The sequence below is a fragment of the Macaca fascicularis genome, chromosome 1 (assembly GCF_037993035.2).
Source record: "Macaca fascicularis isolate 582-1 chromosome 1, T2T-MFA8v1.1".
NCBI classification, from domain to species: Eukaryota; Metazoa; Chordata; class Mammalia; order Primates; family Cercopithecidae; genus Macaca; species Macaca fascicularis.
Genome location: NC_088375.1, coordinates 172,654,850 through 172,682,493, shown reverse-complemented (window position 1 = coordinate 172,682,493; position 27,644 = coordinate 172,654,850). Strand labels below are relative to the sequence as shown.

General features: G+C 41.4%; 1 protein-coding gene and 1 pseudogene across 12 annotated transcripts in view; both read left to right on the top strand.

Moving 5' to 3' along the window:
* The window catches only part of PATJ (PATJ crumbs cell polarity complex component), a 426,407-nt gene that overhangs the window by 292,899 nt on the left and 105,864 nt on the right, over positions 1 to 27,644 (top strand). For all 12 annotated transcript variants that reach the window (XM_045369982.2, XM_045369962.2, XM_045369973.3 and 9 more), the window contains 2 exons: positions 825 to 897; positions 14,650 to 14,742. In XM_045369982.2, the coding sequence (XP_045225917.2) occupies positions 825 to 897; positions 14,650 to 14,742 (166 nt within the window). The remainder of the gene's footprint in view (positions 1 to 824; positions 898 to 14,649; positions 14,743 to 27,644) is intronic.
* LOC135965207 (ragulator complex protein LAMTOR5 pseudogene) lies at positions 1,571 to 3,314 on the top strand (annotated as a pseudogene).

Genomic DNA, 27,644 nt, shown 5'->3' with positions numbered 1-27,644 from the left:
CTTGGTTTATATTGTGAAACATAAAAGCAAACTTCACATAAATCTTGAGATAATTATGTTGGTTGTGCATCATAATGGGTATAATGACTATAAAGGAGAGTCATTATCTCCCACAGACCACTGCCAACCATTTGCTAGTAATGTGGTGGAAATAGGTCCAAATAATCAGAACCAGTATTGTAGGAGTTGTATGCCTGTCACCCTGGTGATGAGGTTTCAGCTGCCATCTACTCTACTCCATTGGGATGAGGAGGAGGAGAATTCACCTAACCACAAAGCATTTTCTGTCTGGAGCTCTGCCCTCCCCATCAATCACTCCTCCTCATACTCCACCTTGCAGGCCTATTGTAGACACCCCATCATCCTTCATTTGCAAAACAAAGTTAGAAGCCAAGTGAGGAGGCTGGGATCCTTTCCAGTTCAAAGAACAAAACGCTCCAGACATTAATGGGGCCTAAAGGTTGCACATGGCCATTTGAAAAATTTATACTCCACAGTGCTGAAAGAGCCAAAGCCTTTCCAAACTTATCCTCTGCAGCACCTGACTTACTAAATGGGATTTGAGTAACTCCTAACATCATCACTCTTTGTCACTAATAATTGCATCTTAGTATCCCTTGAGCAGTACATCTTTTTTTGTGCGTAGTAACTTTGCATGGTTGGAAGCTATATATATGGAAGCTATATATATTTATATATATATTTATTTAATTCTATGATGCTGTGTGTGCATTTTCAACTGAGAACTTAGGAAGTATTTATAATTTGAGCCAGGAACTTAGCATTTACTGTGTACTGATTCTGCCTATTTCAACATTTCACAGAAACGAGGATGCAGTCAATCAGATGGCCGTTCCTCCCTTTCTAGTGCCATCAAGTTCTCCATCTTCGATTGAGGTAAGGTTGTTTCTAATTAGCTCTTAGTATATTTGATGGGTTTGTCATGAGCATTTTCCCCAAATCTGACATTTTTGATATTCATTATTTGGTATTCCAAATTCATGGAAAATTTCCCTGACCAAAATAGAAAGTATTGAGGTATTGATTATAAAGCAGTTTTTTAGTAAATATATTAGAACCTAACATATAAGTATTACCTTCCTCAGAGTTGCTCAAGGTCTCCTCTAAATATATAATTTTGTTCTAATTGGGCATTTCAGAATTTACAAGAAAATTCTCTTTGTTTATGACTGAATTGTACCCCTTTCTTTATGGTTTTGAAACACTTTAATACCTGTGATCAAGGTGCCTTTAAATAATTACTTTCATCTGTGAATGGAGAAATTACTGGTGTAACAAGATTGCTGTAATATTGGTCAGCTTCCGGAGTAGATAGAGATAGAACTGTGTAATCAGTTTGTTTCCCCAGCTGAGGGAATATTCCTTCTCTTCTCATTTTATATTTATTGAATTATTTTTTAACTCCAAGAAGAAATACATACTTATTGTTACTAATTAAATAGTGCAGGGTTATTCAAAGAAATCTTAATTTTTCTTTCACTACCTCCCTAAGGAAGTTAATGTTCACTATTCAGTATCTTTTCATACTTTTTCCTTTGTTTCTACAGTAACCATAAATAGCTATATATAGTGTGTCCCTTTTAATAAAAATGTGATTGTGCAATACACATTATTTTTATTCTTTCAACAAGTGTTCAGGGTTTTGGGCTGGGGTGGACCATGGGTGGGATGGAGGCGACCTTGGAGCAGCGCTTAGAAGATACAATGAAGACTCCCTCCATTGTTGGAGTCCCGTGCCCAGATTCACAAGGACTTAATCTGGGTTGCCATGGGACCCTGTCAGATGAGCATGCTGGAGTGATATCTGTTCTAGCCCAGCAAGCAGCTAAGCTAACCTCTGACCCCACTGATATTCCTGTGGTGTGTCCAGCATCAGATAATGGGAGCATTATGATCCAGAAGCATGATGGCTTCACAGTGGCGGTACACAAAATGGCCTTTTGATGGCTCGTATCTGTTGTTCAGCAGCCTGTCATAGGAACTCCATCCTACCTATGTGAGTTATCTTGTAGAACTACTAAAGTTCCAGTAGTTAGGCCATTTATTTAATGTGCAATGGGCACTTTTCAATTTACGTAAGAGTAAGTTGCTCTTAACACTATGGACTGACCTATCAAGCTATTAGTAAGAAAGGATCGTGTTGTGAAGCAGCCGGTCCAGGTCACTTTGTATATAGAATTTTGCTGTATTCAATAACTCCATTTGGAGGGGGAAAAAACACAAAAAACAAGTGTTCAATGAGTGCGCATTATTTGTTAAGCACTCTTTTGGGCATTAGAGGTCTAGGTGTGAATAAAACAGATGAGGCTTCCTACCAATTTGTTATCTTTCTGTCTTCATGATTGAAGACACAAAGATACAAATTAAGAAATAAATAAACCAAAAGAATTATCATATAGTAGTCAGTGCCTTGGAGAGAATTAAAGTGGGGAATGTGATCACTTTGCTGAGTTCCAGAGAAGGCCACTTGTGTAGCCGAAACACAGGTTATCAAGAAAGGAGTCTGGTATAAGGAAGGTGATTTATTCCAAAGCTAGCTTTGGGGAAGGGAGTACAGGCTTCCTGCTTTAAGGGTAACTGCTTCACTTTTGGAGCAGAAAGCTGGCACTTTTAAAAGGCAGAGGAGGAAATGAGCAGGGGGAGGTCCATGTGCTAGCTCCGGTGTCTTATCTACAGGGCAGTCGAGCTGGTGACTGCTGGTGCCTTCTTGTGCAGGACTAGGCCAAAAACTCCCCAGATGGGAGAGAGTTTCATATCTCTCGAGGTAGTCTCCTGGTCGGGGGGTGGGGGCCCATAGAAATCAGCTGTTACTGATCCAGGCAACCTCCTGGTGAGTGAGGGTTCCTTTCTGGATCTCGCCCAAGCACATAGTTAGATGAACTTGCTCTCTAGGGAGCGTCTGGTGAAGGGGAGGTAAAAGGCTATATTTGCATTTCTTTTTTTTTTTTTTTTTTTTTTTTTTTTTTTTTTGAGATGGAGTCTCACCCTGTCATCCAGGCGTAGTGCAGTGGCGTGATCTCAGCTCATTGCAACCTCTGCCTCTCGGGTTCAAGTGATTCTCCTGCCTCAGCCTTCCGAGTAGCTGGGATTACAGGCGCACACTACCACGCCCGGCTAATTTTTGTGTTTTTAGTAGAGACGGGGTTTCACCATGTTGGCCAGGCTGGTCTTGAATTCCTGAACTCAGATGATCCCCCTGCCTGGGCCTCCCAAAAGCGCTGGGATTACAGGCATGACCCTATGTTTGCATTTCTAAAGGGCTAAGTAGGAAGTGGGAAACTGGGGGAATGAGGAGAAAAGAGAGAGAAAAAAATAATTATCTCTCAGAAAAATGGGAGTACTTAGTTACACTTGGGCAAGGTAAAATTTAAATAAGATAAAAATTAAAAGAAAAAGCCAGACATTCAGAAATAAGAGGGAGGAGCCTTCCCTGCTGAGTGGACAGAAATAGCTCTCAGGTGAGAATGAGCCGGGTCATATTTGAGGAATATGGCTGGAAGCATATTAGGAGCTGGGAGAGCAGTGGAATATGAGACAAGAGGGAGAGAAAGGCTGTGTAAGTCAGAGTTAGAAGTTTGGGTTTTATTCTATATGCAGAAGAAGGCACTGGAAGGATTTAAACAGGGGAGTGATGTGACCTGATACATAGTTTTAAAGGAACCATTTGGCTATTTAGGGCAAGAAAAATAACTTTTTTCTTCAACCCTCATAGGTTCTCAGTTGGAATGGACCCTTGTAACAAAAGATAGATTAACAAGAGCAAAACAAACAGCAGTTTAATGACATATGTATTTCTTATATACATGGCAAACACCCAGGGAATGAGTAGTTCTCAATGAGATAGATTTAAATTCTAGCTTAAATAGCATCTTCAACCAAAAAAAAATGGTAAATGTTTAGAGAAGTGACAAGACAAAGGAAGAGGACTTTGTCTCTAGGGGTGGCAACTTGAGGGAAGGCAAACAACTGGCAGATAAAGGCTAGTTGGTATAGCTTGCTCATGTAGATTCCCCTGATTCTACATGGGGATACGCATTCTCCAGGGGATACGCATTCTGTTTTGTCTTCAGGGTTTAACCTTTGTTTTCCCTGATTCAGAGGGAGGCAGATATCTTTTGTCTTTACATATCTATGTCCTGCTTTTAGACAAATAGAGGGAGAGCAGAAGGTTTTCCTGCATCTGCTTCTTCCTAATTGCCTTCAGCTCAATGATCCTTCCTTTTTAGACTGGCATATTCTCATCTCCCACAGCTGCTAGGTAGGGAATGGGTTGGTAGGAAGATAAAAGTAATATGCTAAAAGGCAAAAGCCCCAGTGAGGCCCTAATGTGGCTTGGATGAAGTGTTGGTATCGGAAGCAATGAAAAGAGCACATTCCTGATGTTTTGGAGGTTGAGTCAAACTTGATTAATTAAACAAGGGAGCTGGGGGAAGTAGAGAATCATGGATAAACCTAGATTTTTGGCTTGAACAACTGGATAGATAGTGGTACTATTTACTAGAGTCTTTGAAAGAATAGCTGTTCTGAAAATTTAGAAGACTGATTTTATTTTTAAAACAAGCAGGCTAGTATGTAAAATAAAAAGTACAGCTAGTATGTAAAATAAAGCAGGCTAGTATGTAAAAAATATGTAAAGTATAAATAATGCCAGCCTTAAGTTTCAAGAACATTATCACATATCTTAATCAAATTTGTGTGCTATTATTTGTATTTCATTTTCAAAAATAATGAAATCACATTAGGCATTTAAATGTATAAATAAATAATAAATCCCTTTCTCTAACAGCATATGCCATGCGGGTGATGTTTCTATTGAACCATCACAATTTGATTATATTCTAGAGAGGGCTTTTTAGTTCTGCTCTGGACTATTGGCTCTAGTAACTGCTACCAAATGATGAATGCCACCCCTCCTGTGGGCGGTATAGGAAGAGTACCCATATTGTTTGGTTTCCTGACCTCTTTCTTTTCCCTTCCCATTTGCCTATGTGGACCCTCTTAGTATATATCTTTTTCCCTCTTAGATGTTTCTCGTGAGTACTAAAGCATAACTCATATCCAGCATATGGCTAAAAGAGACAGCCCATTTAAATCATAACCAGATAGATGAAATAGAGCCATATCGTTATTAAATTGGACCTGGTAATAATAATTCAGCATTATTAAGTAGCAGTTTTATTATATGCTAATGGTATCTCATATTTATTTCTTTATTCAGCAAATGTTTATTGAACTATTTTTTTAAAAAAAGACAAGATCTTGTTCTGTAGCCCAGGCTAGAGTTCTGTGGTGCTATCATGGCTCACTGCAGCCTCAAACTCCTGAGCTCAAGCAATCCTCCTGCCTCACCTCCCAAGTAGTTGGGACCATAGGCACATACCATTATGCTTGGCTAATTTTTAAATTTTTTGTAGAGACAGGATCTCGCCATGTTACCCAGGCTGGTCTTGAACTTCTGTCTTCAAGTAGTCCTCCCACCTCAGCCTCCCAAAGTGCTGGGATTACAGGTGTGAGCTACTGAGCCTAGCGTCATTGAGCTCTTATTATGTGTCAGTGCTCTAGACCTGATGGGTATCGCAGAGAACAAAATTATTTCATGCAGTTCTGTGCTAGTAGACTGAGCAAGAGTGCTAATAAAACATTGAGCAAGAAGTCTGACGATGTGGGTTTTGGTTTTGGCTCTACTAATTACCTATGGGCATATAACCTTGGGAGGCAGTTAACCTCCCAAAGTCTGTCTTTTTCTGTAAAGCCAGGTTAATAGCCTCCCCTGCGTATGTCAAAGGGTAGCTATGAGGGCCAGGTGTAAAAATATTTTATCCCTACAGCTATATATATTTATAAGGGATTATGATGCAGTACTTGTGGTAATTATAATACCATTGGTGCAATTCTACAGCATAGCGATGTGAACATAAGCTTGGATGTCAGACAGAGCCAAGTCTTAATCAGTATTCTACCATTTACTAGCAGAGTGAACTTGAGCCAGTTACGCTCTATAAACTTCAATTCCTCACGTTTAAAATGGGTTTGATAATAATAATTAATTCTATGGACTTGTTAGAAGTATTAAGTAATGTTTTTAAAAGGCTTAGCACTATTCCTGGCACATGGTAAGACCTCATTTTTGTTGTGATTGCACTTATATTATCACAGCCCTCTAGTTGAACTCCCAGCCTCCAGCATCTTCCATTTTTAATAGTTATATAAAAAACAGGATTTTTTTCCTTTTAAAAACTAAATTGATACATAAAAATTGTATATATTTATCATATACAATGTGATGGCTTTTTTTGTTTGGTTTTGTTTTTTGGGGGGGTTAGTTTTTGAGACAGGATCTGGCTCTGTTGCCAGGCTGGAGTGCAGTGGCATGATCTCAGCTCACTGCATCCTTGACCTCCCAGGCTCAAACAACCTTCCTGCCTCAGCCTCCTGAACAGCTAGGACTATAGGCACGCACCACCGTGCCTGGCTATTATAAAATTTTTTGCAGAGACAGAATCTCACTATGTTGCCTACGCTCCATCTGCTGGGCTCGAGAGATCCTTCCACCTCAGCCCCTCAAAAGTGCTGGAATTACAGGACTGAGCCACTGCACCTGGCCAACATGATGTTTTGAAATATGTGTATGTTGTAGAATGGCTAAATCGAGATAATTAACATATGTATTTCCTCACGTACTTATTTTTGTGGTGAGAACAGTTGAAATCTACTTTCTTAGAGATTTTCAAGAATACAATACATTGTTATACATTGTTATTAACTCTGGTCACCCTGTTGTACACTAGATCTCTAGAACTTATTACTCTAACTGAAATTTTGCATCCTCTGACCAACATCTCTTCCACCTCCACCCCATCCACCAGCCCCTGGTCACCACCACTACTCTCTGTTTCTATGAGTTCAACTTTTTTTATTTTTTTATTTTATTTTATTTTTTTTTGAGACAGAGTCTCGCTCTGTCACCCAGGCTGGAGTGCAGTGGCCGGATCTCAGCTCACTACAAGCTCTGCCTCCCAGGTTTACGGCATTCTCCTGCCTCAGCCTCCCAAATAGCTGGGACTACAGGCGCCCGCCACCTCGCCCGGCTAGTTTTTTGTATTTTTAGTAGAGACGGGGTTTCACCGTGTTAGCCAGGCTGGTCTCGATCTCCTGACCTCGTGATCCGCCCGTCTCGGCCTCCCAAAGTGCTGGGATTACAGGCTTGAGCCACCGTGCCCGGCCTGAGTTCAACTTTTTAGATTCCACATTTAAATCCCAGAGGATCTGAATTTCATTCCTTGGTTTTGGAACTGTTGAAGGCGTTTTGAACAATGAAACAATTTGATCAAGGCTGTACTCCAAGAAGATTAGTCTAATAGCAATGTTAAAGACGTCTTGAAGAGGGAAACCCAATTAAGAAGTCATTGCTGTCGTCTAGTAAGAGGTACTGAGGGCTCAAATAACTTGTGTTCTGACATATTTATTCCATTTATTGACAGGACAGCCTAAATCTTTTAGAATATCTTCATACAAACAAGGACCTCCTTTTTGCTTTCTTAGAAGTTGTGCTTTTTTAAGTACTAACTGAGATGGAACAGGCCTCATAAAAATCATGGAAGTTGATCACATAGGGAGTTCCATTAGCATAATTTCCATTTTATTTTAATTTTGCCCTGCTTTTCTAGAATTCTGAGCAGCCTAGTAAATAAGCTCATGTTTGGGGTTAGAAGAAAGAAATTCAGTTTGTCCCATCTGGTAAACAAGGCTTTGCAGAAAGAAATATTTGTGAATTTAGGTTGGCAATGAGACTAAAATTATTTTGTGTGTTTTCTAAAAGAACATTGGATTTAGAAATTATGGGAATGGGCCAGGCATGGTGGCTCACGCCTGTAATCCCAACACTCTGGGAGGCCAAGGCGGGCGGATCATCTGAGGTCAGGAGTTCAAGACTAGTCTGGCCAACATGGCAAAACCCCATCTCTACTAAAAAAATATAAAAATTAGCAGGGTGTGGTGGCACGCACCTGTAATCTCAGCTACTCGGGAGGCTGAGGCTAGAGAATCGCTTGAACCGGGGAGGCAGAGGTTGCAGTGAGCCGAGATCATACCACTGTATACCAGCCTGGGCGACAGAGTGAGACTCAGTCTCAAAAAAAAAAAAAAAAAAAAAAAAAGGAAGAAAATATGGGAATGGCAAAATTTGTACTAAACATAAGTTTTATTTTTAAAAAAACTTTCAATCCTATTAGGGAGTTATAATTGCTATTTTTTTAAATTTACTTTGCTTAGTATCATTTTAAATCAATGAAAAGGAAAACAGTTGTATATACTAGTATACTCTTGTTATGTTAAATGAGAAAACAGGGTAGGGAACAAAATTACTGAACATTTATCTAATTAGAAATGTTTTTTTGGCCGGGTGTGGTGGCTCATGCCTGTAATCTCAGCACTTTGGGAGGCCAAGGCAGGCGGATCACCTGAGGTCGGGAATTTGAGGCCAGCCTGACCACCATGGAGAAACCCCGTCTCTACTAAAAATACAAAATTAGCCAGGTGTGGTGGCGCATGCCTGTCATCCCGGCTATTCGGGAGGCTGAGGCAGGAGAATCGCTTGAACCTGGGAGGCGGAGGTTGCAGTGAGCTGAGATGGTGCCATTGCACTCCAGCCTGGGCAACAAGAGTGAAACTCCATCTCAAAAAAAGAAAAAAAAAAGGAAATGGTTTTTCAATCCACAATAACGTCCTTAACAAATTTAACTTTTATTGAAAGTCTACTCTCAAATAAAATAGCATTCTTGCTATCAAGATTTCACTGTTCAGTTTGAAGAAAACTATACACAAATGGTGGGTATTAAAAAAAAAAAAAGAGTTTAAAATAATAAGGGTTATCGCTTCTGCAATCACTTATGTGGAAGATTTTGGGAGAGCCCAGGGGAGGGAATTTGGAACTTCCCGAAGGTCTGAAAAAGACTAACCTCGGTGGGGGTCGATCCACAGACCTTACAAGTCTTGCCTTTTCTGTTTGTTCGTCTACAAAACATAATTCACTGTGGAATCCACTGACTGTGGTCTCATGGGGAGAGGTTGTTCTCCTTAAGTCGCTTGGCTGAGCAGACAGCTTTGGACAGGTGGTTTGAAGATCAGCAAGAGATGACAGGAACACTCAGCCATCCGGATTAGCTGAGTCATCTTGGGTGTCAACTGGCCCCCATCCGTCAGCCAGATGGTCCTCAAACCACTCTAATTCACTTGTGCCTTAGAAAACATGCTGCTGACCTGTTTTCCGTTTCCTATCTCAGACTGTTTGCTATTTTCCAAGCTCCTGGTGAGTGGGGTATTTTGAAGACTCCTTACCTCATGAGCCATTCTGTTCTCAGAGCAGAATCCACATTGTTGTGGCCAGGCACAGGGGCTCACGCCTGTAATCCCAGCACTGTGGGAGGTTATGGCGGGAGGAGTGCTTGAGCTCAGGAATTCAAGACCAGCCAAGGCAACATGGTGAAACCCCGTCTCTACAAAAAATGCAAAAAATTACCCAGGCGTGGTGGTGCACACATGTAGTCCCAGCTACTTGGGAGGCTGAGGTGGGAGGATCACCTGGGCCCAAGAGGTCGAGGCTGCAGTGAGCTGTGATCATGCCTCTGCACTCCAGCCTGGGTGACAGAGTGAGATGGTGAAGAAAAAGGAAGGAAGGAAGGAAGGGAGGAAGGGAGGAGGGGAGGGAGGGAGGGAGGGAGGGAGGGGAAAAGGAAGAAAGAGAAAGAAAGGAAAGAAGGAGGAAAAGGAAAAGAGAAGAGTGGAAGGAGGAAAAGGAAAAGAGAAGAGAGGAAGTAAGAAAGGAAGGAAGGAGAGAGAAGAGAAAGAAAAGAAAAAAGAGAAAAGAAAAGAAAGAGGGAGGAAGGAAGGGATCCACATTGTTGTGTTCTGTACCTCATTTTAGCGTAAACATTACAACTTTAGCTCTCCTTGTGATGTAACATTAATGTAAACATTAAACTGTTACAAACTTTAGCTTTCCTAGAAAGTAAATGCTTTATTGCTATCCTCCCTCAATTCCAACTTCCTTTTTGCCTGACTCCCAACTCCATCTAGATTTAGACTTCAAACCCTCCTCTACAGAGTCATCTCAGACTAAGAAGAAAAGAGGGGAGGCGTAGTACCGTTAAAAGGAGTATGGAATTTGAAGTAAAACAGACCTAGAGTGAAAAATGAATCAGGCAATGGGAATGAATGAGGCCCAGATGCTCAATTCAAGGACCTTTCAGTCCCATCAGGGAGATCAGTTCTGCACATACATAATTAGGATACAAAAGAGATGAATGTTAAGTGACAGAGGAGGTTCAGGTAGAATGTTAGAATTTAGAGGAAGGAGACATGTCCCCCAGCTAAGGAGAAGGAAAAGATACAATGGAACAAGTGGCATTTGAGACCTGGCTTTGAATGATAAATTCTGCTTCATTTGATCCTCTAGTTTCTAAGTGTGGCATGTAGTGTAAACATAGAGGGCGTTTTTTGTTTCTATTCACATCTTAAAGGATGCATAGACTATTTGGAACCTAGACTGCTTTGCCCATGTTTTCTTAAATTTTACAAGTTGACGCATCCCTTAAACAGCTGTTTTCTCCTCTACTTTAGTATTCATTTTATAAAGACCAAGAATATCTCATCTTCAATATGCATATTGCTGAGAAATATAAAAGTAAAGATTCCTCTAATTTATTTAAGGAACACTTTCCTTTCCCTAAGGAGACATGTGCATAATTAGATGAATGGTTTCAGCTGACCCCTCTTCATGTGAGAATCTCCGTCATCTGAAACCAGAGGTGGTGGCCATTTGCAGGGTTACTAATGGAACCTGTGGGTTTGTTCTACAGTCTAATGTGCTGCAGTCCACAAACACTGGCTAATTTTTTTTTTTTTTTTTTTGAGACAAAAGGCTCTCTCTGTCGCCCAGGCTGGAGTGCAGTGGCATGATACCGGCTCACTGCAACCTCCGCCTCCCGGGTTCAAGCGATTCTCCTGCCTCAGCCTCCTGAGGATCTGGGGTTACAGGCACCCACCACCACGCCTGGCTAATTTTTTTGTATTTTTAGTAGAGACAGGGTTTCACCATCTTGGTCACTTGAACTCTTGACTTCGTGATCCACCTGCCTCAGCCTCCCAAAGTGCTGGGATTATAGGCATGAGCCACCACACCTGGCCCAACATCAACTATTTCAAAGCTCCACTTGGCCACCATAACCTCGCCAGGCTTTCTTCAGGGGCTCCCACAGCTTGCAGAACTAGACACACTAAGGAATTTGGACATTACAAGTTTTCCATAAATATTGATTTTTAATTCATTTGTTCAGAATTTCTGTTTCTAAAACTTACATTACCACTGTCAAAAATGCTGAAAATCTGTATGTTTTCAAGATGTATTAACTTGGGTATGTTTATTTTACATGGTAACTCCTTGATTATCCAAAATTCAATGAGAAGAGGATGTTCTATCTAATGCAATTTTCTGGTTTAAAAAATGCTAAGACATGTTTTTAAAAATCCATGGTCTATTAACAATAATTTTTTGAAAGATTATGGGTCTTATCTTCTGTAAGATCAGTTGTCAATACTCAATAGTGAAAAGGAAGAATGAGAGAAAAATGAGAGCATCATTTATTGAGGGCCTAGCATGACCCTTTCCCAGCTTTGACTCTTGGATCTACCTTTCACTACCTGGAGTTGTTTAGCAAGTTATTTAAAATGTATCATTATCCTCATTTATGAATTGGGATCATGGTGGTGCATACCCATAGCAGGTTATTAGGAAGACTATATGAGATAGTGCAAGAATAAAGAGTCTGCTTCAACAAAAAGCTAGAAACAGTTCTGTCAAATTCACATGGAAACAGAGAAAGAAAGAAAAGGCCAGGCATAGTGGCTCACGCCTATAATCCCAGCACTCTGGGAGACTGAGGTGGGTGAATCACTTGAGGTCAGGAGTTTGAGACCAGCCTGGCCAACATGGTGAAACCCCGTCTCTACTAAAAATACAAAAATTAGCTGGGCGTGGTGGTGGGCACCTGTAATCTCAGCTACTCAGGAGGCTGAGGCAGGAGAATTGCTTGAACCCAGGAGGCAGAAGTTGCAGTGAGCCGAGATCATGCCACTGTACTCTAGCCTGGGTGACAGAGCGAGACTCCGTCTCAAAAAAAAAAAAAAAGAAAGAAAATAAAATAGTAAATTATATTTAAAAGCTAGAAACAAAAGTTAACTGTACCTGGTGTTATGCAAATAGATATTTTACATATTAACTCATTAATCTTTTAAAGCAACCTTATAGGGTAGTATTTTTAATCTGGTATTTTATCTGCACTTTAAAAACAAGTTAAGTTACAGGTTGAGCATCCCAAATTTGAAGTTAGAAATGCTCCAACATCTGAAATTTGTTGAGCACTAACATGATGCTCCAAAGATATGCCCATTGAAGCATTCTGGATTTTAGATTTTTCATTTTGGTTTTGGGATGCTCAGCTGGTAAGTATAATTCAAACATTCCAAAATCTGAAAACATTTGAAGTCCAAAACATTTCCAAGCATTTTGGACAAGGGATACTTAACCTGTACTCAGGTTTGAAAGCAACTTGCCCCAAGTCATATAATTGTAAGTGGCAAAGTTGAGATTTGAACCCAAATCTGCCCAATTCTAAAGTCCGTGCTGCTTGTTTTCTTTAATTTTTTTTTCTTCTTTTAGGTGTTTCTCATAGTCTCCCCTTACTTTATGTTTAAATATGCAATTGTATGTGATAATTCTTCTCTAATGAAACAGCATAGAAATAATTAGTGCAAAATTACCCATTCCCTAATTCCACTCCCCAGAAGTAAGCAATCACACACACACACACACACACATACACACACGGAGTATGTTTTTTTTCTGAAAAGATTATCTTAATTTACATTCACTCAGTGGTGTATAAAAATTCCTCTCTCTCTGACATTACCAATATTGAATGTTCTTTTCCTATTTTGTTGTCCATTTGATAGTTGAAAGATTGCTCTCTTTGCTTTAATTGCATCAAATTATGAGTGAGATTGAATGTCTCAAAATCAAAACTATTTTCCCTATAAACTATTTCAGCCAAATTTGTAGTAATCCTAGGATGGTGGTGATTAAAAATAAAAGTCCAGGTAAGTACAATGTGGATATTCCATTTATCATTCTTATCCTTCCTTATATACCCCCAGAAAGTAAAGTAACTTCTAGTTAGTTAACAGTTAAGTACAATGTGGGTATTCCATTTCTCATCCTTATCCTCCCTTATATACCCCCAGAAAGTAAAGTAACTTCTAGTTAGTTAACTATAACATTTAATGTGTCACAATTCAATTGAGGAGATACCTAATATGTTTTAGATTTTTAGTGGTATGTATTATTGCCAGGTGTCTCATTTATGTAAATACATATTTTCAGGATTCTGCAGGAAAAAGTCATGAAAGAAAACAAGTACTCAGTGCATTCATTAGTTCCATCAGTGTTAGGTAAACCGTGCCAGGCATGGTGATGGGACTTGATTTCAGAAATCAAGAAGACACACTTTGAGAGGCTGAGGCAGGCAGATCACTTGAGGTCAGGACTTTGAGACCAGCCTGGCCAACATAGCAAAACCCCATCTACTAAAAATACAAAAATTAGCTAGTGTGGTGGCATGCACCTGTTGTCCCAGCTACTGAGGAAGCTGAGGCACAAGAATCACTTGAACCTGGAAGGCGAAGGTTGCAGTGAGCGGAGGTCATGCCACTGCACTTCAGCCTGGGCGATAGAGCAAGACTGTCTCCCCCAACAACAACAAAAAATTGCTTATTAAATTTTAAAGAGACATTATTTTTTATTAAATAAAAAAATAATAAAGAAATCAACGAGATAAACCCAGTCTCTTATCTCAAGCAGTTTAGTCATATACAAAATACAGTCAACTGACTCAGTGAGAAAGCTTGGGCTGGAGGTAACAGAATGGCTAACTCAAACTGGCCGAAGCAATAGGAAATGTATCAGCTGTCACAGAAGGTGGTTAAGGATAAGGCTGGGCTCCAAGTTTGCTCAGTCCAGTGACCTAGTTTGCCATCAGAGAACCAGTTCTTTCTATCTCTACCCTTGCTTTGTAACCCACAGGGTCAGCCTGATTCTAAGGCTGGTTCCCTCGTCGTCATGGCACAGCTGTCCATGGAAACTTGGGCTCAAGCTCGCTTGTTAATTTGGGAGGTATAAGGACTTCTTGCGGCGCTCTTAAGATTAAGGAAAAACTTTTCCACACATCTCCAGCAAACGTCTCCTTATATTTCATTGGCCAGAACTGACAACATCTATTCCTGATCTGCCCATTCCTGACAAAATCATTGGGAAAAGAATAAGACTATCCTAGGCCGGTCCTTGGGTAGGGACCGGCTTTCCCTAAGGCCTGTGTATGAGCAGCAGAGATAGATACCTGAAACAACAACAGCAAAACAGTCTTCTGCTAGAGAGAAAGAAAACAGAAGAGGCTTCCTCAGAGGAAACAGTGTCCACCACAACCACACAATGAGCAAATGACAGTGAGTATATGTACAATTCGAGGGAGTGTGAGTGAAGAATGACATCTTTGCCATTTTCTTTTTAATGTTCCATAGGATCAGAGCGGCACTGAACCTGTTAGTAGTGAGGAAGATGGCAGCCTCGAAGTTGGTATTAAACAATTGCCTGAAAGTGAAAGCTTCAAACTGGTGAGAATCTTGAGTATTTTTCATCCTGTGTTCTGTTTACGAATGTATCACTTACATTTTGTACCACCTTGGAAAGAACCACCTATCATGTTTGCTTCTCTCGGGAATCTTCGTCTCTGAGACGAGAAGCTATGTTATGTAGTGAGTGACCCATTGACTCTGAAAAAGAGCATCTTCTCTTACCTTGTTGACACCTGAATTGTGCTGTCTGAGATTAAGGAAGGAAACTCTCCTTTTTTTTTTTTTTTTTTTTCCGATGGAGCCTCACTCTGTCACCCAGGCTGGAGCACAGTGGTACGATCATCTCGGCTCACTGCAACCTCTGCCTCCCAGGTTCAAGCGATTCTCTTGCCTCAGCCTCCTGAGTAGCTGGGACTACAGGTACACGCCACCATGTCCAGCTAATTTTTATATTTTTAGTAGAGATGGGGTTTCGCCGTGTTGGCCGGGCTGGTCTCGAACTCCTGACCTCAGATGATCCACCCGCCTCAGCCTTCCAAAGTGCTGAGATTACAGGTATGAGCCACTGCGCCTGGCCTGCAATTTCTCCTTTGTATCTGGCTTAATATTGGGTTTTTATAAGGCTAGAGCTGTGCTTAATTAGTCCTGGAGGCACAAGAAAAAAATGTTAAATTTATTCCATCGCTTCCAAGCAAAGATACTTAAACTTACCCAGGGGCTAGGGTACATCCTTATGTACCCTAATTTTTGATATTTTATTATTTAATAGTTATTGAACATTTGTTGCATATCAGACACTGTGCTGTGTTCTGCATACATTTCCTGTTCTTTGATTTTCCTACACATGAGGAAACTGAGAGTTAGAGAAGTTAACTAACTTGCCAAAGGCCCCCAGCCAGTATGTAATAGGCTGGAAGATGGCTCCCCTACCCTCTGACTCCCATGCTTTGGCTCATCATCTGCTTTTCTGTTTTGTAGCCCAGCACTTCCAGAGTTAGACTACAAATTCTAGAAAGAAATGTAGGCTTTTTTCCCTCTGTGTTTAAAAATGCCCTACAAATCTCAAAGACTTAATCACTTAGGAGTGTCATCTAACTCTGATTTTATGACAGCTCAGAGTTTTTAATTTTGCTTCAGGGCATTTGAGAAATCATCCATTTATCCTCTTTCAGGTTTTGGAAAATATATATTGTGACTGCTACAGATTGCATGTCCTAGAAAGTGAGCTTATTCTGGTGGAAGGGAAAGGACGTTTCAGCAGGAGTGGAAATTGTAATGGGCCACTCATGAATAAACCCTCCGTGGGACCTGAGACCCCTGGCATTAAAAAATAGCAGCAGTTTATTTATCAGAGATTGACTAAAAAAAAAAAAAAAAAAAAAAAAGGCCAGCACAGTGGCTCACGCCTGTAATCCCAACACTTTAGGAGGCCGAGGCGGGCAGATCACCTGAGGTGGGAATTGGAGACCAGCCTGACCAACATGGAGAAACCCGGTCTCTACTAAAAATACAAAGTTAGCCGGGCGCGGTGGCACATGACTCTAATCCCAGCTACTTGGGAGGCTGAGGCAGGAGGATCGCTTGAACCTGGGAGGCGGAGATTGCGGTGAGCCAAGATCGCGCCATTACACTCCAGTCTGGGCAACAAGAGCGAACCTCCGCCTCAAAAAAAAAAAAAAAAGAATAATGGCAGTAAAAGATTATGACTTCCCTTTCCAAAAGGTAGAATGCATTTTTGCACTAAAGGGAAATAAAGAACAGCAACAAATTTCAAACTGAAAGCCCCTTTACTTAAAAATATGTTAACTTGTTCTTTTTGGCACTGTATCTCCATAGTCAGGTTAGGGGAAAGTCTTTTAAAGCAACAGAATTTTGTAGGTAGGGGTCCCTGATTTCATCCACAGAGGAAATGGTAAAAAGAGTGAGACTACTCTCTTGCTTCCTGAAAGAGTCTGGTAGTCCCAGCCAGGCTCATGTGCAGGCCAAAGGTAAAAGCCATCCATCATCTACTCCCAGTTCCCAAGTAAGCAGCACCAGTGATAGGGTTGCAAGTGTCAGGACGGTTGAAGAGGCAGAGGGCCTGGAGGCCTGAGGGTCCTTTTTAGACAATATTTCATACTGCACTTCACCAATTGCAGGCTTTCCCAAACCCATTGACTAGTGTCTGTCTTTTTCTACTCTGTTCCCTCCCTTACCCACTGTCTCTCCTTCTCGTCCTAGAGTTTCTTAATCACTGTTTTCAGTAAATCTATGCATGTTCTAGTTCAGGAAGGAAAGATAGCCTGAATTTGAACAACCTTTATGGCATAAATATAAATGGCCTGGCATAAAGTGTTATTTAAGAGTGTCTGGCCGGGCACAGTGGCTCATGCCTGTAATCCCAGCACTTTGGGAGGCCGAGATGGGAGGATCACCTGAGGCCAGGAGTTCAAGACTAGCCTGACCAACATGGAGAAACCCCATCTCTACTAAAAATACAAAATTTGCCAGGCATGGTGGCGCTTGCCTGTAATCGCAGTTACCTGGGAGGCTGAGGCAGGACAATCACTTGAACCTGGGAGACAGAGGTTGCGGTGAGCTGAGATCATGCTATTGCACTCCAGCCTGGGCAACAAGAGCAAAACTCTGTCTTTTAAAAAAAAAAAAAAAAAAAAAAGTGTCTTGGAGAAGTCACTTGACCTCACCAGACCTCAGTTTCCACATTTGAGGAATGACAGTAATTAGGATGCTATTAGGAAACAAAGGGGCTATAAAATATAAATCATACAGAATAATATAGGGCAAATAGAGCTTAGTAAATTCATTTTATTCATCCAGCAAATATTTGCCAAATACCACTATGTTCCAGGTACTGAAGATACAACAGTGAACAAAGCATACAAAAATGCCTTCCCTCGTGGGCTCATTCCACAGTTGGAGGGGGAAGGAAGATAGACAGTCCATCAGTTAGCAAAAAGTTGGATTGAATCATATGAAATTGCCATTTTTGTAGGTAAAAATTTCATGTGGTTCAACCTAACATATACCTAAATGTCGTCATCTTGTAATGAAGTATTAATTTAAGATAAACCTAGTTCAAGACCAGCCTAGGCAACATTGTGAGACCCCATTTTTATTTAAAAAAAAAAAAAAAAAGAAGAAGAAGAAATTAGCTGAGTGTGGTAGCAAGCACCTGTAGTCTCAGCTACTCAAGAGGCTGAAGTGGGAGGATTACTTGGACCTGGGAGGTTGAGGTGGCAGTAAGCTGTGATTGTGCACTGCACTCCAGCCTGGGTGAGAGTGAAACCCTGTGTCAAAAAAAAAAAAGTTGTTTTCAGAGCTGAGGCTAAGCCGTGGCCTGTACATATTCCAGTGCTATTTTCAGTATATTCAGTTGGTTGGCTTTTGTCTGTATCTCAGTAGCCCCAGATGCATAGCCAAGGAGTTTATAATAATTTCAGAAAGTATTCCATTTCTCTAAAATATTTTTCAAGGGGGAAATAACTTTTTTGTAGATCAGGTGATGGTTTGTGAAACATAGATTCTGATTGTGAGAGACTGGAGGCAGGGAAGTGTCTGGTATCTATTTCAGAAGTCTAGATGAGAGCCTGTTAGAAGCCTTTTGAAAAGAACTTGAATGAAAGATTTTAATCTTTTTGATATAAACTTATGTGTTTATAATGTTCAGAATATCTATGTTTATATAGTATACTCTTTTGAAGCAGTATAATTAAATTAGTAAGAGTACAATCACTGGAGCTAGACTACTTGGGTTCAAATCCTGGTTCTGCTATTTGCTAACAATTATGACCTTAGAGAAATGACGTAACCTCTCTTTGTGATTCAGTTTATGCCTCTGTAAAATGGGAGGAAAAATTAAAGGAGTTGATAACAGAAAACTACTACTTAGAACCATACCAGAGTGCGCTGTAGTCACTGTCAAAGAGTGAGTTGTTGTTAATGAGGATGATGCTATCATTCTGATGAAAGCATTAAGGGGTAGCCATAGAAGGAACAACTATTCCAAGTGAAACATTAAGGTATAACTTGAAAAACTGAAGTGAATTTTTCAACCTGAAAAGCACAATTGCTAATGTATTAGGGTTCTCTGAAGAGACAGAACCGATAGGATATATGGATATCTGAGAAGAGATTTATTAAGGGAATCATCTCCCGTGTTTATGGAGCCTGAGAGGTCCCACAATAGGCTGTCTGCAAACTGGAGAACCAGGGAATCCAGGAGCATGATTCAATTCAAGTCTGAAGACCTGAGAACCAGGGGGCTGCTGGTAGAAGTTCTCCAATTCAAAGACTGGAGAACATGGAGCTCTAATGTCCAGGGGCAGGAGAAAATGGTGTCCCAGCTTCAGAAAAGAGAGTGAATTCAGCTTTCCTCTGCCTTTTTGTTCTACCTGGCCCTCCACCAATTGGATGGTGCCTGCCCAAACTGGATGAGGGTGGGTCTTCCTTGCTTGGTCCACTGCTTCAAATGCCTGTCATTTCTGGAAACACCCTTCCAGACACACCCAGAAATAGTGTTTTAGCAGCTAGCTAGATATCCCTTAATCCACTCAGATGGATACCTAAAGTTCACTATCATAGTTAATATATTATTCTAAACTCTTGAACACATGCTAACTTATTCACATAACAATAGTAGTTATATAGTAGTATCATCTCCATGTAGGAGATGAAGCACTGAAACGTTAAATAAATTGCCTTGGAGCCAAGCAGCGTGGCTCCAGTTTGTAATCCCAGCTACTTAGGAGGCTAAAGTGGGAGGATTAATTGAGGCCAGGAGTTTGAGGCTGCAGTGAGCTATGACCATGCCCCTGTACCCCAGCCTGGGTCACAGAGTAAGACCTTATCTCAAAAAAAAAAGTTGTGACCGAGGCAGGTGGATCACCTGAGGTCAGGAGTTTGAGACCAGCCTGGCCAACATGGCAAAAAACCATCCCTACTAAAAATACAAAAATTGGCTGGGCGTGGTGTTGGGTGCCTATAATCTCAGCTACTTGGGAGGCTGAGGCAGGAGAATCACTTAAACCCCAGAGGCGGAGGTTGCAGTGAGCCAAGCTCACGCCACTTTACTCCAGCCTGGGTGAGAGAGCAAAACTCCATCTCAAAAAAAAAAAAAATCACTCATTGAAGCCAGGGCTCAAATTGGAGGTTACTACACTTTTTTTTTTCTTCTTTTTTTTTTTTAAGTCTCACTCAGGCTGGAGTCCAGTGGCGTTATCTTAGCTCCCTGCTCTGCAACCTCCACCTCTGGGGTTCAAGCAATTCTCGTGCCTTAGCCACCTGAGTAGCTGGGAATACAGGCATGCACCACCAGGCCCGGCTAACTTTTGTATTTTTAGTTGAGACAGGGTTTCACCATATTGGCCGGGCTGGTCTGGAACTCCTGGCCTCAAGTGTTCCATCCACCTCGGCCTCCTAAAGTGCTAGGATTACAGGCATGAGCCACCATGCCCAGCGTCTATTTAGATGAAATATCCAGAATAAGGCAAATCTACAGAGACAGAAAGTAAATTAGTGGTTGCCTGTGACTGAGAATGTGGAGAGAGTAATAGGGTGTGAGCTTTCTGTCTGAGATTATGAAAATATTATAAACTTAGATCGTGATGATGTTTGCACAGCTCTGAAGATAGTGAAAGCATTGGATTGTGCACTGTGGATGAGTGGATGTTACGGTATGTTGTGTCTCAATGCTAAAAATGCAAACAACTGGGAGAAAGAGGAAAAGGGGGAAACTGAAATCCAATCAGAAATGATGAAGTAACTCACATATATCCTATCCGCCTTTTGGAATATTTTTCAACTGTTTAATAATCTGCCCCCTAGTAGATAAGGCCTAATTTCTTTGTCTGTCAAAATAAAAACCTAACTTTATCTTATAAATTCTTGCATTCTGCTTGTTACTACACTTTATGCTAGGTCCTTGGAAGATGCTCCTGAAAATAAACAGAAGTTTACTTTCTCTTGTGTTGCTTACAGCCTTCGTGGAGAGAGAAACAATGTCACAAGTAGATTGAAACCTCAACTCTTTTTTTTTTTTTTTTTGAGATGAAGTTTTGCTCTTGTTGCCCAGGCTGGAGTGCAATGGCGCAATCTCGGTTCACTGCAACCTCCACCTCCCAGGTTCAAGTAATTCTCTTGCCTCAGCCTCCCGAGTAGCTGGGATTACAGACACCTGCCACCACATCCATCTAATTTTTATATTTTTAGTAGAGACAGGGTTTCACTATGTTGGCCAGGATGGTCTCAAACTCCTGACCTCAGGTGATCTGCCCGCCTCAGCCTCCCAAAGTGCTGAGATCACAGGCATGAGCCACTGTGCCCATTCTGAAACCTCAACTCTAATCAAAGCTAAGAACTAGAGTTGCCTGGTGCTAAGAAAGCATATAAAAGGGAATTTGACCTTGAGAGGGAGGGCTACCCTGGGATGGATTTGAAGGAGAAGCTGACAATAATTGGGAATGGGACAAAGAAGAAAACAAAGGAAGGTTTTAGGCAACCTTAGAGCCTCTGAGAGTCTGATGAACTGAAAGTCTGTGGTTGCCAGATACGTGAGATGGAAGCAAAATTGGGGTGGTCAGCAGCAACCAGGCCATGTTAAGCAGTGTGATCTCCATGCTGATGGCAGTGGGAGGCCACAGAGTTCTGCAGGAGATGACTCTCAAGTTCACTGTAGCTGCAGTATGGCATCAGATAGAACAGGCCAGAGTGGGCACTGAGGCCCTGGTCGAGAGTTGATTGCAGCTCTGGCAGTCCACGAGAGATGGTGGAAACAATATATATTCTCATGTTTTGTCGTTGCAAAAATCATATAAAATAAACATGCTTGACTCTTAATGTATGAGTTTACTAGGTAAGTTTCACAGAGAGTTGTCAGTAAAATAATTGACGTTTCTTGCCCCCGGTATGTAAACTTTGTGTCTGTAAGTGTTCTTTAAAGCTTTCCTCTGAATGCAGGTTTAGAACTATTTAAATGGCAATGGCCATAGCATCCGGGGCTTCTGAACAAGCATAATCCCAAAGCTTGGCCAGGAGCCCAAGATAACCGTGTTAGAATTGCCTTGAACAGATGTGCTTACTGTACTTCCCTCATTTTATACAACTGCATAACAGCAGTGCACTCTGTATGTCAAGTGACACTTGTCATTACAGGTCTAGTTTGTATACAGCTGCCTCAAGAACATTTTAGATTTTTCAGTAATTTTCAGAATGTTGTGATTTTTCAAATTTTCAGTGGTATTTGTCTTTACTGTTGTCTTTCATTGTGAAATATAATTTCTGACCCTTAGGGCAAGAATATAAAAATGAGGGTATTCCAGTCCACTCAGGGCAGCATTCTTCTTGGAGTTTCTTTGTGGAGATATTAGAATTTACAGGGTAGAAAGATGCCTGAGGAAGCATGAATTGTTTTCAGAGGTAACTTATCAGTAACCTAAATGAGCTATGCCATGGAAATGCACACTGCAGCTGACCGTGCATTTTACCATTTCAGGGATCTTGTCAGCTAGAATACCAACATTTTAGAAGCATTCTTTACTCTCCACCTTGATACATTTGATCTATATAAAAAATTTAAACATACTTATTAAACAGTGTCACATGTTACCTCCTGTATTGCCAAATGGTTTGGGAACACTTGCTTTTCAAGATGAAAAAGGCTGTCAGATACAAATCGTGGGCTCTGAAGTCTGAACAGACTTAGATCCTGCCTGTGGGAAAGGGGATTATCCTGTGTGCCTATGTGTCTTCATCCAAAAATTAGAGAAGATGGTGCTCACTTCTTTGTTGTAAGGATCAAGTATGATTTTGCATGTGAGATTTCTGGCACAGCATGTGGCATGCAGTAAGAGCTCAGTTAGTGGTAGCTATCATTAATACCAGATTTTGCCTATATGAAACGTAGGTGTGCCAGAGCACAGAGCACAGAACATTATTCAGTACACATTTTCTCAGAATCTGTGCAGCGTGCCAAACTCTAGGCATATAAAGATAAGTTAAGACCGCTTTCATGTCCAGGAGCATGCCACACTTGGTCTAACGCGGAGGTCACAAGCTGGTTGTCAGGAGTCAGATTCAGCCCACAAATGTGTTTCATTTAGTCTATGCAACATTCTTAAGATGTTTGAGCTAAGTTTTATGAATCAGGAGATTTTCCATAAAAATCCTGTTTCCATTTTCCACTGGAAATGGACCAGCATTCCAAGCCACCCTTCAATTATGTACTCCGAGTTTATCTCAGTCCCTGCCTTTTCACTCTTCTCTAACGCAGCCTGTTTCCCTAATGGCATCACCTTAGGTCCTCACGTCTGCATTCCTGGCCTAATCGTAGAGACAGAACTATGGGCATGCAGATGTAGTAGCAGGAAGTGAAAACCACTGAGTCAGCAGGGGCTGGCTGGCAGAGGGCCTTGTGGACCAGGAGAAAGGACTTCATACCAAGGGAAGCCTTTGGAATGGTTTTCAACCGAGGATTATAAAGATGAGATTAACCTTTTGAAAAGATGCTTCTGGGTGCCCTTTGAAAAATCGGTTAGACCCAGTGTGGTTGCTCATGCCTGTAATCCCAGCACTTTGGGAGTCTGAGGTGGGCAGATCACTTGAGGTCAGGAGTTCGTGACCAGCCTGGCCAACATAGTGAAACCCCATGTCTACTAAAAGTACAAAAATTAGCCAGGCATGGCGGTACACATCTGTAATCCCAGCTAAGGCAGGAGAATCACTTGAACCCGGGAGACGGAGGTTGCAGTGAGCCAAGGTTGCGCCATTTCACTCCAGCCTGGGTGAGAGAGCAAGACTCCATCTCAAAAAAAAAAAAAAAGAATCGGTTAGATACTTTGTTCAATTTTCAATTTTGCAAAGAAAATTATATATATATAAAATACAAAGAATCAGTTAGAAAATGTCAAAACTGAAGTCAGGAAGAGAATTAAAAAGCTATTAGAATAACTGAGATGAAAGTTAATAGTGACTGAAACCAAGGATCTGGCCATGAGGACAGAGAAATATGGACAGATTTTCAACATATACAGGGTCAGAATGGATAGGACTTGAGGGTTATGTAGATATGAAAGTTGAAGAGGGAGGAAGCAAAAATGATTCTCAGATACATCATGGATGGCTGACTGGGTGGTTGGTTGATGCTATTTACTGAGTAAAGAAACAGGAAGAAGAGCAGATTTGTGTGAAAAGAGTATTACCTTCATTCTTGTCTGTTTTTAGGTGTCTCTGTAAAACAAGAAACATCTGTCACTAAAATGGGCACTTTAAAATATGATCTCATTTATCCTGATGGAAACAGCAATAATAATAGCAATACCATCCACCTGGATTCTATGCTTATTTGTTAGGAACGGAGCAGAAACTATTGCTCTGCACCTCTGTCCTTCCCATAATGAAAGCGTTAATACTATCATCATCTCCATTTTGCAGCTGAGGGACCAGAAGTTAATGCACGTGCTCAAAGACTTAGAGCCTGTGAGTGCTATGGTAAGGATTCCGAGCCTTATGGACTTGACTGGGTTGACTTTTTTTATTTTTAATTTCAACTTTTATTTTATTTCTTTTTTGAGACAAAGTCTTGCTCTGTCACCCAGGCCAGAGTGTGGTGATGCAAACATGGCTCACTGCAACCTCAAACTCCAGGGCTCAAGCAATTCTCCTGCCTCAGCCTCCCAAGTAGCTAGGACTACAGGCGTGCAGTACCATACTTGGCTAATTTTTTTGTATTATTTATAGAGATGGGTTTCACCATGTTCAGTTCAGCAGTTCTATACTAACATAACTTGATGGGTGAAAATAGGGTGGTGGTAGATGGGAGGGAGGGAGGATCATATTAGATAATGTAAGTAAATCTCTCCATAAACTGAAGAGTCCTGGAGACAGGGTCTTGCTCTGTTTTCCAAGCTGGAGTGCAGTGGCAAGATCAGAGCTTACAGCAGCCTCCATCTCCTGGCCTCAAGCGGTCCTCTCACCTCAGCCTCCCAAAGGGTTGGGATTACAGGCATAAGCCACTGCGCCAGACCTTTCAACTTTTATTTTATTTTTGTATTTTTAGTAGAGATAGGGTTTCACCATGTTGGCCAGGCTGATCTCAAACTCCTGACCTCAGGTGGTCCACTGCTTTGGCCTCCCAAAGTGCTAGGATTACAGGAGTGAGCCACCAGGCCCAGCCATTCAATTTTTATTTTAGATACAGGGGGTACATGTGCAGGTTTGTTACAAGGGCACATTGTGTGATCCTGAGATTTGGGATATGATTGGACCTGTGTGAGTACATTCCCCAGTAGGTAGTTTTTCAGCCTTGCCTCTCTCTTTCTCTCCTTGCCTCCTCTTGTAGTTCCCAGTGTCTGTTTTTCCCATCTTTTTTTTTTTTTTTTTTTTTTAAGATTGAGTTTCACTCTTGTCACCCAGGCTGGAGTGCAGTACTGCGATCTTGGCTCTCTTCAATCTCTACCTCCCAGGTTCAAGCGATTCTCCTGCCTCAGCCTCCTGAGTAGCTGGGATTACAGGCACTTGCCACCACACCCAGCTAATTTTTGTATTTTTAGTAGAGACAGGTTTTTGCCATGTTGGCCAGGCTGGTCTCGATCTCCTGATCTCAGGTGATCCACCCACCTCGGCATCCCAGAGTGCTGGGATTACAGGCATGAGCCACCGTGACCAGCCTGTTTTTCCCATCTTTATGTTCATGTGTACCCAATGTTTAGCTCCCACCTATACGTGAGAACATGCAGCATTTAGTTTTCTGTTCCTGTGTTAATTTGCAGCTGCATCCGTGTTGTGGCAAAGAACATGATTTTGTTGAGCGTTTTTTTATGGCTGTGTAGTATTTCATGATGTGAATGCACCACATTTTCTTTTCTTTTCTTTTTTTTTTTTTTTTTTTTTTTTGAGATGGAGTCTCCCCTGTCACCCAGGCTGGAGTGCTGTGGCAAGGTCTTGGCTCACTGCAAGCTCCACCTCCCGGGTTCACGCCATTCTCCTGCCTCAGCCTCCCGAGTAGCTGGGACTACAGGCGCCCGCCACCATGCCCAGCTAATTTTTTGTATTTTTAGTAGAGATGGGGTTTCACCGTGTTAGCCAGAATGGTCTCAATCTCCTGTCCTTGTGATCCACCTGCCTTGGCCTCCCAAAGTGCTGGGATTACAGGCGTGAGCCACCGTGCCTGGCCTTACACATTTTCTTTATCCAGTCCACTGTTGATGGGCACCTAGGTTGATTTCATGTCTTTGCTATTGTGAGTAGTGTGGCAATGAACATATGAATGCAGGTGTCTTTCTGGTAGAATGACTTATTTTCCTTTGGGTATATAACCAGTAATGGGATTGCTGGGTTGAATGATACTTCTATTTTTAGTTCTTTGAGAAATCTCCAAAGTGCTTGTCACAGTGGCTGAACTAATTTACATTCCCACCAATAGTATATAAGAGTTCCCTTTTGTCCATGGCCTCACTGACATCTGTTATTTTTTGACTTTTTAATAGTAGCCATTTAGACTGGTATGAGGTGGTATCTCATGGTTTTGATTTGCGTTTCTCTGGTGATTATCAATGTTGAGCATTTTTTCATATGTTGGTTGGCTGCTTCTATGTTGTCTTCTTTTTTTTTTTCTTTTTTTTTCTTTTTTAACAGGGTCTCACTCTGTTTCCCAGGCTGGAGTGCAGTAGTATGGTCATAGCTCACAGGAAACTTGAACTCCTGGGCAAAAGCAATCGTCCCACATCAGCCTCCCAAGTAGTTGGAACTATAGGCACACCACCACATTTGGCTAATTTTTAAATTTTTTGTACAGGTGGGGTCTCACTTCGTTGTCCAGGTTGATCTTGAACTCCTAGCCTCAAGTGATCCTCCTGGCTTGGCCTCCCAAAGTGCAGAGATTACAGGCGTGAGACACTGTGTCCAGGTGTATGTCTTCTTTCCAGAAGAGTGTGTTCTTGTCCTTTGCCTTTGCCTGCTATTTAATATGGTTGTTTTTTGCTTGTTGATTTGTTGAAGTTCCTTATGGATTCTGGATATTAGTCCTTTGTTGGATGCGTAGTTTATGAATATTTTCTTCTATTCTGTAGGTTGTGTGTTTACTCTGTTGATAGTTTCTTTTGCTGTGCAGAAACGCTTTACTTTAATTATTAGGTCCCGCTTGTCAATTTTTGTTTTGGTTGCAATTGTTTCTGAGCACTTAGTCATAAATTCTTTGTGAAGGCTGATGTACAGTAGGACATTTCCTAGGTTTTCTTCTAGGATTTTTATACTTTTAGGTCTTAATTTAAGTCTTTAATCCATCTTGAGTTAACTTTTATATATGGTACTAGAAGGGGATCCAGTTTCATTCTTTGCAAATGGATAGCTGGTTATGCCAGCACAATTTATTGAATAGGGGGTCCTTTCCACATTTCTTATTTTTGTCGACTTTGGCAAAGATCAGTTGGTTGTAGGTGTGCAACTTTGTTTCTGGGTTCTCTATTCTGTTCCATTGCCCTGAATGTCTATTTTTGTGCCAGTACCATGCTGTTTTAGTCATTATAGCTGTATAGTATAGTTTGAAGTCAGATAATGAGATGCCTCTGGCTTCATTTTTTTTTTTCTTAAGATTGCTTTGGGCCGGGCGCGGTGGCTCACGCCTGTAATCCCAGCACTTTGGGAGGCCGAGACGGGCGGATCACGAGGTCAGGAAATCGAGACCATCCTGGCTAACACGGTGAAACCCCGTCTCTACTAAAAAATACAAAAAACTAGCCGGGCGAGGTGGCGGGCGCCTGTAATCCCAGCTACTCGGGAGGCTGAGGCAGGAGAATGGCGTGAACCCGGGAGGCGGAGCTTGCAGTGAGCTGAGATCCGGCCACCGCACTCCAGCCTGGGTGACAGAGCGAGACTCCGTCTCAAAAAAAAAAAAAAAAGATTGCTTTGGCTCTTCAGGCCCTTTTTTGGTGCCATACAGATTTTAGGAT